Source organism: Taeniopygia guttata, chromosome 4 (assembly GCF_048771995.1).
Source record: "Taeniopygia guttata chromosome 4, bTaeGut7.mat, whole genome shotgun sequence".
NCBI lineage: Eukaryota > Metazoa > Chordata > Aves > Passeriformes > Estrildidae > Taeniopygia > Taeniopygia guttata.
In genome coordinates, this window is record NC_133028.1 from 69281930 (window position 1) to 69296638 (window position 14709).

General features: G+C 43.1%; 1 protein-coding gene across 2 annotated transcripts; it reads right to left on the reverse strand.

Annotated features, from left to right (window-relative positions):
- Positions 1-5593: 5593 nt before the first annotated feature.
- On the reverse strand, positions 5594-14153 carry NAAA (N-acylethanolamine acid amidase). 2 transcript variants are annotated; one of them, XM_002192909.7, is made up of 11 exons: positions 13906-14151; positions 13641-13805; positions 12044-12170; positions 11532-11622; positions 9749-9825; positions 9114-9286; positions 8731-8793; positions 8101-8167; positions 7596-7624; positions 6644-6740; positions 5594-5902 (listed from the first exon to the last, which is right to left on the reverse strand). In XM_002192909.7, the coding sequence occupies exons 1-10, from the start codon at positions 14073-14075 to the stop codon at positions 6665-6667; spliced, it is 1038 nt and encodes a 345-aa protein (XP_002192945.5). In that variant the 5' UTR covers positions 14076-14151; the 3' UTR covers positions 5594-5902; positions 6644-6664. The 2 variants fall into 2 exon arrangements, with proteins under 2 accessions (XP_002192945.5, XP_072785006.1); XM_072928905.1 differs by lacking the exons at positions 5594-5902; positions 7596-7624 and having other exon boundaries at positions 13906-14153.
- Positions 14154-14709: the final 556 nt, after the last annotated feature.

Genomic DNA, 14709 nt, shown 5'->3' on the forward strand with positions numbered 1-14709 from the left:
AAGCATGCTGTAGCACTGACAAATATTCACACAGACCCCTGCAAAGGGTAACTCATTATGAGGGATGAACATAAACCTGATATTTAATCTAACCACAGCTAGCAAGGAGATGAGTCTAAAATAACAATTATCTATCAGAAGAAAATAACCAGCTTTGTTAAGCACTGTTTGCCTTCATTCTCATGCATCTTCTTGAGTGTGGGAGTGTATTATGCCATCAATGGCCAGTATAAAAGGATAGACATCCAGACTTTAGTAAGCTCACTGCTGTGGAAGCTCTGGTCAGGGTAAACAGATCCTAATGCAAGATTAGGTGAAACTCTGAAGTCTCTCGCTTTGAGGGTACCAGAATGTCATTCACAGACATTTTTCCTTTAGAAAATAAACAGTCACATAGTACTGCCAAAGCAGCCCCAGGCTGTACCACTGAAGAATTCACAGGTTTTTATTTTCCCCTGAAATTCAGGGAGGACAAAGCTGAGAAATGGAGGGAAAGAAATTAACACTTGTAAAAATGTTAAGATTGGTGTTGGCATGAGAACATAGCTTTGCATTTTGAAGTATTTTGAAGGGTCAGGACAGAGGAACTACAGAGGCACCACTGCCCAGGAGAAGAAAAAGTCCTCCTCCTTTCCTCACTTCCTGCAATCCGTTTGCTTCCTTCAATCTCCTTCCACCTAACCCACGTCTTTCCTCTCAAAATAGCTCAGATCTGCACAAACAGTAATTGAAGGAGCATGTCCGGTGTTGTGTAAGGTGAGTGATGTATGTTGGCTCAGGAAGGTGAGCCCTGCTCAGCCACACTGCAGCACAGGGAGGTTCTAAAGCACAGCAAAGGCTGCAACTCTCTCTCCCTTGCCCAGGATGCCCAACTGTACAATGGTATCCTCACAATGCCACAAGCGGGTGGCACAACAGGGTGCCACAATGCTCTCAGCAAAATAGCTACACCGTTGTTTTATTTTAACAGTATAATTTCATATCAATATCACAAATTGCCTGAAATCAATGCCAAATGACACCCAATTTTACCTCGAGCCTTACCTTCTTCGTGCTCAAATAATGCAGCTACTCTGACTTCTCCAAGGGACAATTGCACACAAAGCTCACCAGTTACAGCTCTTGTTTGTAACCTCCTGTATCAAGGAAATCAGAGTTCAGGAAGAACTTTGGAACTTCTGAGCATAGGCCCATCTGGCCTACACAAACAAAAATTCCACTTAATAACACAGGTGTGAGGATTTCAACAAGTTTTAGTTTTACAGAGAAGTAACAATAAAAATTATTAATTCTTCACTGGCCCCATTCCCAGGAACTGGAACACTTTTAGGTTACTTTTAAAACAATGGAGAACAAACTTGAAGCAAACAGTCAAGTATGGTGTTCAGTACTTTGCCTGCTGAGGATGTGTTCAAGGGTACCACCTGTCTGCTTTGATAAAATATCACCTTGGATTTGAGGTCACCTTTGGCAACAATTTTTCTCTTATTTCTTTCTCTCTCTGTAAAACAGGCATTTATTATTTGGGCAGCCCTGCTTTAAACATATTTTTGCCATCCATGGCGAGGGATAGCCTAGTGTTAGTGTGCCCTAATTATCATATCATAAAAAGGCTTATCGGCAGGTCCCACCCAAGCAGTTTCTGGAGCCATGAACTTCATTTGTTGCCCTCAGATTTTTGTCAGGGCCACAGGCTGAACAAAGGAGCACACAGGAGTAAATCAGGCTCCAATAGAATCAAACCTGTTCCAAGGCTGGATGGACTGAAGAAGAACAGAACCAGTCCAACTGCTCAACACTTCAGATCCTTCCTCATCCACCCAACAGTGACATGCACCCTTCCCTTCCTAAATTCCTGCACCTAAGAAATGGAAGAGGAACAGAGACCCATCAAGGCATACCCTCAAAAACTGAGCAGCAGCACCACTTCAGATACAAGGTTGTATTAACTTCCATGTGAGAAACGTGATCCATCCAGGAAACAGCCACTAGCAAACACTCCTTCCTCATCTTGCTCTTGGCTGCCACTCTCCTGCAGAAATACTTCCTTCTCTCAGGTAAAATCAGGAGGCCTCCACAACAGGTTTTCCTCACACCTCCTTCACACTGGGCTGTCCCTGGTACGTGCCATGGCACAGAGCACCTGCCAGCCAACACCCACGCTCTAAAACCAGGTGACAAAAGCCACTGCATACACTTAAACCACCATTAAAAAGGCAAGGACTTGAGAGCCCCACATGGGCACAGACAACCAGTGGAACACCAAGTTCAGAGCCTCAGGAAAAGGCCACACACTCACAGAGGAGATGCACATCCCCTGACCACCAGAGGTAATGTTTCACAGCCAGTAGAGAGATAAAGTAGCCAGAACCCATGCACTTCCTGAGCCACTGGGTAATACAGTTCTTGGAACTCTTCAAACACAAGCAGAGGACTTGCTCAATAACACCATTTAGTACCCCATGTAATTCAGGCTAGGAAACCTTGCACAAATCCACTTGAGTCAATCACCCCAAAACACAAACAAAAGCCTAGCTACATTTCCTGGCTTAGCCTAATTATCTTAACTTCTCCAAAACAAAAACAAGGGACAGCATTCTGAATCAAATCCAGTACACTGGGAACTTGTGCACATCGTAGCCCATGTGATGCTCAACCCACAGGACCTGCCAGAAGTAACTTAGCTAATGTGAAGCCTGTTCCTAGGAAAGGTGATATTTCATGTATCATGAACAGGATGCCCACTAACCTGACAGTTTTATAAACCTTCCAGCAATGGAGGGAACAGGTGAGCAGAACATGGAAGGCAACAGGAGGACATAACAGACTAGAAAGTTTACTAGGGAGAAACCTAAAAGATACATTGGAGGGAAACAAATTTTAAGTTCTGCTGAAAGAAAAACAGCAATAGTTTAAGAGCTACAGGTTAATTAAAAACCAATCAAATACTTCTCCCAAGGATAAAAACGTTAGCTGGCACTAGGGAAAGTGATGATCCTACCTCACCTCAGAGTCAAGACCTATGTATGGCCCACATGCACATCAGACCCAGCACCACTCATAGCTGCAAACAAGATGATGAAGTGTGTTTTATTTCAAACACACACCTACAGTTACTGCAGTGCCAAAACAGGGAATTACAGATACAAAACTTCCAAATGCAGCTTTATACACCTCGGCATACAAAAAGGATATTTTACCTTAAACTTTAAGCTATTTCTGAACACAAAACCCTGTTGCAAAGAATTAAAAAGAAAAACACAACTTACCTTGCCAAGTCCTAATTTATGGATGTGTTGAGATAAACACAACTGAAGCTCTCCAATTGATAAATTTTGGTTGTATTCAGTACCCAAATGATCAGTGATTTCTGATGCTATTTTTTTAGTTACAGATGCAAAATCCGCTCCTCAGAATCCAAATAGTAAACTAAGGTGTTCCCTTGGGCAGGCAGCATGACAGGCCATGTCTCTGTGCACGTGCAACTCAGAACTGTTGCAGACTCTTTGATTTATTTACTGCCTGGTTATGAACAGACTTAAGAATCTTCTACCATGTGACACTTAATAAAGGCTACAGATCTCAACTGGATTAGGATTACTGAAGGGATTATGAAGGAGAAATACAGCATGTTCGCCTCTCTCATCCTAAGAGTCAGCTCTTACACACTTTCAAGCTGCCCTCTGCTAAATACAAGCTTCTGAAGGAAAATAATTCAAGGTTTCATCCCTTATTTGCATTGGGCTGAAAAACTATTTTGATGCTTTGTAGCTAGAGACTCTCTAGTGCAGAACAGAAGGGATGTGGTAAAAGCAAGGATAATTTCTCTTTTTATTACTTCACAATTCCAGTACTTGAGAAAGCAGGAACATCACTGTTCTTTCCAGTCTTTAAAAAGTGCACACACAGAGCAGATGAAATCTCACACAGAAATATGATCAGCAAGCTATTCAAATACCTATAAATTATTATCTCTTTTTTTTTTTCGAAAAAGCAATGACAAAGTCATAGAATACCAGGCTACAGAAATACTTCCAGGATGTTTTGTTCCAGTCTTTCTTGGCAAACTCACACAAAACATCCAAACTTACAAAAAAAGTCAATCATGGCTACATTTTAATGTTTCCAGCATTAAGATGGTTTTGTTTAAAGTATTAACAATCACATCTCTGCATTTTTATCAAACTTCAGTTCTTATCACGAGCTAGCTACTCACAATTTAAATTATCTTAAGTTATAAGATATATTACTTAGCAGATGATCAGTATTCATATTTTTAGCTTGTTATTAAATGAAAACCAGGAAGTTATATATCTTTTGGATTAGCAGAAAATCATTGAAGGTGGCAGAAAGACCTGATTTTGCTGGCAGTCAGCCTCTTGGAGTGTTAGTTACCACAAAAAATACAAAGCTTTCAAGAAAGTAGTTTATAAGGGGAAAAAATCTATATTCCTCACTTGTTTAAACCTCATAACCTCAGACAGCTGCCAAGCCACAAACACAACAGTGGAAGCAAATTGCTTCTTGAATATTCCTAGGAACTAACAACTTGGACATTCCAGGTTGTTTGTACACATGGAAACAACCAGGCCAAATTTATGTACCAGAGCATCTGGGCACACCCCAGGCCAGAGGATCATCAGCCTAATGCTGCAGAGGTCAGGATGACTACACAAAGCCACACCTGTAAGGATCCTGTAGCTGTGGGTGGCTGTTATTTAAAGAAAACCTGGTGGGATCACAAATTACTGCCTACTCTGTGAATTAAAGCAATGTCATTCTGGAATCTCAAAAACAGTGAGCATTTTAAAATCTTGCTCCAGGAACTCCTTCAGATTTATTATCTGGCTGCTATACATCACTGTCTAAACTGGGTCAAGGCAAAGCTTGCAGCACTTCTATCCAGGCAGGAGGAGAGGATGCAGGTAAGTAGGTTATGAGACTCAGCACAAGGAGATAAAGGGCTCTCAGCTCCAGAAGGTACTCTCAGAGCAGTTTGCATAACCAGTGCACACCCACCACAGGCAGCATGGCATGGATCTGGAAGTGGTGCTCTGTCACCTTCACACAGGTGACATTTTATCCAATGAAGAAGGGAACTTGCCAGCTTTACTTGAAGCCACCCACTGACCTCAACTCTTCAAATCCCTCAGTGTTTCAGGAGTACATCTAAGTGTCTAAACTCAAGATACAGTCACAGCACCACCTGACAAAAGCCCCACTGCTCTGCACTGTAAAACAAGACATTAACTTTTACTGCAGGTAACTTGATCTGAACACACAAAAACAAATGCAACTGTTTTTTAACCTCACTGCTACCCAACACAACCTCCTCTCATCCACCAAGGAGAAAAGGGCATTGTCACAATTCCTGAAACAGCTCCTGATTTCTGATAAATAAAATACCTGTACTCTACAGCTGTGTATGCTACTGACTGCATATGTCTAGCATCTGCCCCTGCTAGGCCCAGGATCAACAACTCCTCATACATGGAGGAAAAGAATGATGACCTAGAAGTAACCCCACAAGCCTTCATACATCAAGCTATCAGCTGAATATTTTTATTTAATTATTCCAAACATACAGGCTAAGTAATTTACAAAACATATTTATTAGTCAGCACAGAAGTACACTGCAGTTGCACAACTCATACCGAAAATAATACAAGCCATTTTTACCCATCAACATCTAGTAGAGCATCAATTAAATTGCAAGACATTTCAAGCATTCATTACAGGTCATTAATAGGATCACCTGCAACACTGTGAAGAGTTAACAAATCAGTGTTTCCTGAATGGTTCACATCTTTCATGAACCAAAGCCACTGTATTTCTCCCAGGAGTCATTTTAAAAGCATATGTTAGTCTTGCACAGCTTCTGCTTCTCACTCAGTGTGTTGAACTAGAAAAACAGGCAAGAGAGCACAGGTTTGTCCAGAGTTAAGTGAAAAACAAGTTCTATACAATCTCTAGAAAAATTATTCCTGCTAAAAGCCAGTCTGACAGAACTGCTACAAATATAATAGCAATAATATTTTTAAAACCTCTTTAAACTGGAATACAGATTCTTATGCTCTTGCGAAGGCCATGCAACCAGTTTCTTGGCATAGAAATTCTCATAATATCTCTCTGAAGCTGTCCCATGAGGCACCTTGTGAGCTCAAGAACTTGGACTTATTCTACACATTCACAGGACAAAGCCCCCAAAGGATGCTGCTCACATGCAGTCAATGGTGAGCAGCCATTACCAACCAAGTTTGATTTTTCTTGGTGCTAAGTGCACCATCCTCTCCTGCTAGGATTCAGTTCCTTCTGGCAGGGCTTCCTGTTATCATCCACCTGGAGATAAGCAAGTTCCATAGTGGGGCTGGTAAAAATAGCCAAACATTCCCAGAGGCTACTTCTACCTTTAGATTGCAACTTCTATCCCTTCCTCTCTGATCAAAACCCTAAGATACTCTCCAAGAGTTTCACTAGGAGAGCCAATCTTTAACTCCCTCTAAAACAACAAGGGAAGGTATTTATCCAAGGGCAACAAACAAGCAGAATCAGGAATTCAGACTGGGTCAGAGTGCCACTGCAATGCTTTGTCCCTCAGTGACTTTGCAGCTGAAATGGTTGTGTAAGTACAAATGCCACTTACACCTCTGCCACTTCCACCTCTTCACTCCGCAGTTCTCATCCATGTCTGGTACCGATCCGGAAGCGCAGCACTCATAACTGTGGTGTACACTGTGTTACTGGCAGGGAAAGAGCAACAGAGCAAGTGAGTGACATCCCAAAGGCAGGAAGGAGAATCCATCTAGCTAGCAAGGCAGCAGGACAAGTATTTATGAAACAAATATTGTGCTTAGGTACAGAAGGATTAGGAAAACAGACTGATTAAAGACTATTGGCACTAATTTTTAGTGTTCTTTCCCCCACACAGCACAACAGAGCAACTGTATTAAACAATTGATACTGTATCTTTGTCACAGCTGAGATTAATCTTTCCTTTCCCCATTACCTCACATCAACATGGCAGAGGAGAAGTAGAGGGAGCCATTGCCAAGCTCCAATGACAATGACTGATGCAGAGAATATGACCAAGCTCCATATAAAAGTAAATCATAACATGATAACTTGCAAAAGTGCTATTTCTGGAACAGCACGGAAGAATGGTATATGAAACACATTGCTTGGAAATCCAGTAAATGGTATCTAAAAGCTTTATCCCACTTCCTTTATTATAAATTAATCAGAGCTCAATTGGAAGCTACTGTCAGTGTTAACATAAACCCAAAATTTCCAAAAGTGGGCAAAGGAGTCCATGTCAGATGCAGCTGCTCCTCCAAAGGAGTAATTTGTTTCACTACTCCAAAGCAATTTCCCATTACCAGACTGAGCACAAACAAACGCAGTTCCCTAACTGAAGTGGCAGATCCAAAAGGAACAGTGTTGTGAAAGTAGAGGGCCACAAGCACAAGCCAAAATCTAAGCTGGGAAACCACGTGACTCAGACATAAGGAAGATCCTAGAGAAGTTTGTGGCGTACTTTCAAGTGCCCTGAGGCACAGCAGGAGGCACAGGTCAACATCTCTCAATCTAGTACTTACTTGTTTAAGACTGGTTTCACTGACAACACCTGTACAGAAAGTTGGAAGAGTTGTCATTTGGGGAGATAAAGAGGGAAGTAAATGGCTATTTAGAAACAGCAGCAGAATGAAGTTATGAAAGGAATAATATAACGTCAAGGACTTCCTGCCTTTTTTAAACATCAGACTATTTTACAGAAGTACTTTCAAAAAAACCCTCTGAAAGACACTCCAATTCCCAAAGGTCACCATGTCTAATACTAAGCACCTGTGCTTGAAATAAGAAACTGCACTAAAATGATGGGATTTACCTCCCACACTTTCCACCTGAATTGGTATAACCTGTTCCAATACAGGAATCCAGAAGCATTTTGAACAACTTTAAGTCTTCAACCCTGTAGAGACACCTGTGCAGTAAGCCTTGTTCCCCACAATAAAGCACAGCTTTTACATCCCTGATAAAAGAACACTTCTGCTTCGTCAAAGAACTTGAAGAGCAACTCACAATGCAGAATTTGAGAAATACCTTAAAGAGTGTATCAAAGTTGATGTTGTGCTGTCCAGTAGCATTGAGAGCTTTGATGGCTGCAGTTCTGTGGGAAAGCAACACATTATCAATTAAACACACTTGTCTGTTCCAAGGGCTACAAAGCAGCAACACAAACACCTTCTTACTAAAGGCCTTGACATTGCAATGCCTGCCTTGATCTGAAAAAAAACCCAAGTTGTGTGACTAAATCTCATCTCACAGTGTTGAAGTTCCTGTTACTACTCTATTGAGTACACACCAAGAAGGAGCCTGCCAATCCCTTTTTGCACACTACACAGCCTAAAAATCCCATTGAAGCACCATCCTAGTGTCATCCAATACTTTGGCAGTGTTGATCTAAGTCATTTACCTTCTACTAAATTTTGCTTTCTGAGCAAGTTTTTGGCCTATGCATTATCTTTACAATTTCTCATTCTTTACACTAACCACTGTCTCACACCCTTTCCTCTGGCATCTGTGAATATTGCTCTACACCATAGGTACTCCCTTCAGAGTGGCTTTGCAGGAGCTCAGTGAGCTGCCTGCTCAAGGAGCAAACACCTGCCCATGCCTCCAGCCACTTTTGCAATACGTGTTCTCTCCCCACAGAGCTTGCAATCAATTTACCTGCGATCATCAAAAGGAGGAGGGGTAGTCCAATGATCATAGTTTGTCTCCACACGGAACCACCTGCAACAAGCATATAGGCAAACAAAAGGTGAATCACTAGGTAATACATAAAGTCCAACAATCAGTATCCCTATATTGCCAAAAGGAAAGAACTCCCTCAAAAGGCAATTCCCTCTGCTTCTGCAAGGCCAAGGGCCCCATGCTGGCAGCTGTAACAGCCTTTACCATGAACTATGGAACACAGGAACGGGGTGTGACCCCCTTCTGCTGTAACCATGACCAAGAGGTGCCCCAGATCTCTCAAGGAAGTTGTGCCACTAAGCCAGTCACTCAGAAGGGAACGTGAAAAGCAAAAACCAAATAGTTTTTTCCCTACTTACGCTCCACCTAAGGGATCAAGAGGCCAGAGATCTGCTGGCCCTCTTCTATTCCTCGTTATGACCATGCCTTCTTTGGGTGAGACGCCTCCCACAATATAGTAAACCTCAGCAATGATGGGAATGCCAGCCAGTCTGAGAACAGCGGACTGGAAATCCTCTGCTTCGCTCAGGGTCTAACACAAAAAGGAGATGACAGCGAGGTTAAGCACAAAAACAAGCAATGGGACATCTTCAAAAGAAAAAGGTCCAGCTTTTCTGAAAATGGTAATTGACTCTAAAGTGCTACTTGAAAATATTAATATAACAACATAAAATAGCATAAAATAACCCCAGCACATGTATTCACCATCTAGGAGTACAGATGTGTTAACTGGTTGTGACAAGTCACAACTAGTTAAAACACTCCCTAGGAAAAAAGTCTTGGTACAGCTTCTCCAGAACCTTTGGCACTGGAGGTTGCCCTCCAAAAGGAATTGCCTCCTTACTGAATACAGGATCCACACTTAGTTTCTCCTGAGAAATTAATTTGCTTATTGAGTTGCTAAGTCTTCTGTGCCACTAATTCTAATTTACTAGGATGTTTAAGGACAAATGTGGCACAGCTGTGAAATCTAAGATCAACTCAGTACACTTACATGTCGCACAAGCCAGCTGACAGGGTAATTCCTATTGAGGAAAGCAGCTATAGCATTTTCCCACCATCTACCACCATCTGGGAAGAAAAAAAATCACTATACATGTAATTTATATACAGTGAGATAGGGTAGGTGCCAATCAGCACTAACTATCAACATTTTACAGGAGAAACGCCAACAAGGAGCACAACCTTCAGGTGAAATACATATAGACAATATAATTCCAACTGACAGCCACAGCAGCTGCATTAACACCCCTGCTTTCCAGAAACCATTTCAGACCTGTCATGACAGGAGTGATAATAATCACCTCATTACTCATCTTACTGAAATATCAGAACAGGAATAATTTCACAAAAATAATAAAACAGCTAAAAAAGAGGTAGTGATAGTGTTTGTTACGGGGAATAATAAGCAAAGTGCAAAAACCAGAAGGACAAGTTTGTTACTACTTAAACACACTTTGCAAAGCACAAAAAAAGCCCAAAACCAGTCTGCTTGTCACTTGATAGACCCTGATCCTGATTTAGTCATCCTGCTTCCCCAAGAGCCACATGCTCATTTCCCTCAATTCGTAGTTCAGTTGGAATGAACTGAAAACAGCTTTCACTTCAGATAAGCCAGCAGTCAACAGCAGCCCATGGACAGAACTGCTGTGTGCATGAACATAGGATGTAGAGAGACATATGACTGTGGTACACAAGACTTCCTCAATCAGGCCTTCCAAGAGACTCAAACACATAATACTTGTCTTTAAGCTGAACTAAAAGCAGTTTGCCTCATTGAGTATTAGCCCTGGACACTCCAGTTTAAAAGCATTAACTACTCTGGAATCAGAAGCAGTGTACATGTAAACTTTGGAAAGAATTTAGTGAATCCAACAAGGCAGCATTAGCAAAGCAAACAGGAAGCATGATGTGCAAGTGCTCCATAGCAGAACTCCTACTCAGAGATAATGTATTGGTGGAACACATACAGCGAACATTTTGCATAGCTAAGGAGTTGAAGAACAGATTGTTCAAAATAAAAGGAAAAATGCTTATCACCATCACAAGGGAAAAACAAATGTTTCAGATGTTGGTTCTGAAAATACTTTATTGCCAGTTCTAACAGTCACCTAATACAGAACAACACAGTATCAGCCTCTTAAAAGGAATGAAGGGAAAGAAATGGAGACAACTTCCTGAGCTTTGAGTTGGATGTAACTGTTATTACTTGTGAAACTGAAGCCCTTATGAACAAGGCAGTGTCCTTCCCCTCCCTTCCCCACTGCTACAAGCTTTAGTTCTCAGTAGTGGCATCTCTCAACTCTGCTCTACTACTGATCTTGCTTAACTGCCTTTCCAGTGTCTCCAGACATTCCCTCAAGGCCTGCTGCCTTTCCCCTAGATCTTCCCCTCCTCTTTCCATCTGCCTTATGAGGCCAGACAACCATGGAATACAGCAGAACCAGGAAAGGAGCTGTTTCTTTGCTGTCCAAACTGCATTTGTTATCTCGGCCTCCAATGGTGTCTCTTGACCAGACCACATCTTTTACAGCATTCCCAAGGCTTTCCCCATCCTTTGACACTTTTAGCTCAGGTGCCACTGCTGACAAACTCCAACACAGCAGCCAAAACCAGGCATGTGTGCTTTCACTCCATGAGAGCAAGGCAAGACATTCCACTTCAGATCCTTTTTGGCAGCCTTAACTTCATTGCTCCCTCTGGGAGAAAAAGGCCAGGGCAGGCAACAATCAACAAAAACAGCACACATCATCTACTGTGGAAGACACTTCCTTTACCTCGTTCATCTCCGGAGATGGTGAACTTGTGTGGGCTTTGTCCAGTCCATAATCCTACATAACCGAGAAATGTGGTGCCTTGGTACGCAACCTGAAAGCAGGAAAGAGAGCAGTTGAGTGGTTCCAGAACAGGAGACTGTTGGAACCTGCAGCTTATACTTCTTTCTATAGCTTTCATACCTACATTACTATAGCACACTGTGCCTTCACTTACAGGAAAGCATGCCAAGTAAATTAGAAAGGGACTCCAAGGCCTCAAACTCACAGCCTCTTAGAAATAAGATCTTCAGTAGTAGATTAAGCTGTTCTACTTTTTCCAGTCCATCACCATAAACTGGATGTCCAGAAAGGAAAGAAAATCAGCATTCATCACACACTGCTGCATTGCTCTAACAATCCAGTGTATTTGGGATGGGAACCCCATTCCTGCACTAAACCCCCCAACTAAGCAGCTATGGGGCTGTCCCATTCTTCATGGAACACCACCCAGCCATGCCAACCCCAGACCATACCTGCCCACCCTTTATGAACTGCACATCCAGTGTGATCTTGCTTAATATATCAACAAAATCGTAATCCAGGTTCCGACCGTGGTAAATGTTTCCTTTGTCATCCTGAGCCACAATGCTGGTACAGAACCTGCAAACACAACAGGGCAGGGAATGACTGAAAGCACAGCTCTGGCACTGCTTGCAATATTCTAGCTGCAGGTGCTCAACCTTTCAGTAGTAATTGAGTTGATGCTCTGCTAAATGTTGCTAAACAAAGAGGAGTCCAGTACCACACCACAGTCTGCAGCAGGTCAGAAATTATAGGGCAAGCAGAAAGCAGCACTTCCACTTGAAAACAACAATTATTTCATTTCATTTTTGTAAGCCATAATGAGAAGCTAACCTCTAAAAGCATTCATGAAGTGTCACACTTCCTGCAGTTAATTCTTATTATTTCATTTCCATTTGGACTGTCTGTAACTTTAATCACAAGTACTTAAGTTCAAATTAAGTCTCATCAATAAAACTGAGGAAATTGGTTCAAGTATCAGCCACTTCAATAACAGACTATTCTCTGGAACAAGAAGAGTGCTCTAACTCCTTGTGTAACAAGTTCAGTTTCATTAAAACAAGTTTTTTTGGTGGAGTATATTGCATTAGCAGGGAATTAACTTATTTTATCTGTAGTTTTGAGCTGGTCATTTCAGTGATGCATGACTCCGCCTCTCAAAAACAAAGGTACACTATTCTTCGCATAAGTAGCCTACTCCCAGCTGATAGGGGTTTTCTAGTATCCAAGCTAAGAAACTGAATTTCAGGGGCCTCACCAGTGCAAAGTATGACAATTATCCTCTGTGAAACTAAAAGAGCCAGCATTTAAACACATCATATTGAATATTAGTCCTTACTAAAAACAGTATTATAAACCGAGTACTACATACCAAGAAAAAAAATAATCCAAACGCAAACAAGTAGCCACATGCTTTGGTATTTGCTAAAATGTATATGGGAAAATATTTTAGGATCCCCAGAGGCAACATCAAATGTTGATTCTTCTCCTGCACCATGTTTCTAGGGCCAAAAGAGATAATGAAACTCAGTATTTTTTCACTGAGATTTTGTTTGCTGCCATAAAAATGCTACAGTAATTTTCCACTGTTTAAATCGGGAAGTGATATTATGTAGCCACTGAATTTTCATGCAGAAAATAGTTTAGTAGTAACTTTCTCAGATAAAAGAGAGAGCAACTAATTATTCTAGCCTCCTTTCTGGCAATTTTTAAGTGACAGAGAACATTACATCACCTTCAAATATAAATAATCTCTACTTTTGTATGGGCCATACCCTACCAGCAAAAGTGATTTTTGAATTTTAATACGTTTACATATATGTACATACACAAAACTATGACACATTAGTTGCACTTCCCAGTAGAAAACATAACCGTTTCTCGTTCCTTTCAGCATTCCATCTACCAAAAGAGAATGAAGCCTTCTGGCTGAAGAGATGAAGTGATCTCCAAAGGAACAGTGCGAGTAACCCACCACGTGCCTTCCCCCTCGCTGAACTGAAGCTCTGCGCCAACCTGTACGAGACCATGTAAGTACTGGACGCTTACGCAGTAGATTCGTAGGCGAAATTCAGCAGGATCCCATCTCCGAGACTGATTCCCAGTGCTTGGCACATCCCCGCAATCTCTCCCGCGAAGGGCTGCGGCATGAACACCTCCAGTTCGGCTGCTATGGGCTGGATGACCTGGTGAACCCATTTCGGTACGCTCTCGCTGCAAGACACAGCCGAGGGGTTAACCGAGAGCGGGCCAGCGGCTCACACCCGGCACCCCTGCGCTGCTCCATCAGCCCTCCCGGCCCGGCCGCACGCACTCGATGATCCGCTGGACGGCGGCGCGCAGGAAGGCGGGCTGGAAGTGCCGCAGCACGGGCAGCCAGCGCTGCTCGGCCGGGCTGTCCAGGCTCACGTTGCAGCGCAGGGGGCCCGCCGCCCCCGCCGCCCGGCACAGCAGCGCCAGCAGCACCCACGAACCGCAGCCCATGGCGCAGCACGGAGCGGCAGCGGCGCCCCGGGGCCAGCCCGCCCTTCCCCGCGCCGCAGGGCCCGCCCCGAGGCGTCACAGCCCGCCCGCCCCGTCCCGTGAGACGCGAGCGAGCAACCGCAGCAGCAGGTACGTGGTACCGGGGAACATGGCATTGCCCCGGCAGTGCTGCTGCTGGGCCGCGTTGGTGAAAGCCCGTCCAACACTGTCGCTTCCAAACCGAGGGCAGAGGGGACAAACCCACGCTTGGCCGAGCTGTCAGCATGCTGGCTGACACAGCACAAGCAAGGCTGTCAATAAGAGGGAAACAGGAAAAGAGGAGACTTGACCGTTGTCCTCAATCTCGGGGGCAAAAAATTACCACTCTTTTAGTGTCAGAGGTTATTAGTTTCTAGACACATGCACAAGGAAAGAAACTGTTCAGAAGAAAAAACGCCCCCAACCACAGTACATCTGTGGTTTACACACTCTTTCCTTCTCCTCCCCCTACCTTTGACTCCAGCCCCTGCCCCATACTCCATCCCAGCAGCACTCCAGCTCTCAGCTACACGTGCTCTTCCACCTGAGAGCTTAACTGCACTCCCTGCTGAGTACCAATCCCTGCCCTTCCCTCAGCAGGAACATGCAACTTGAA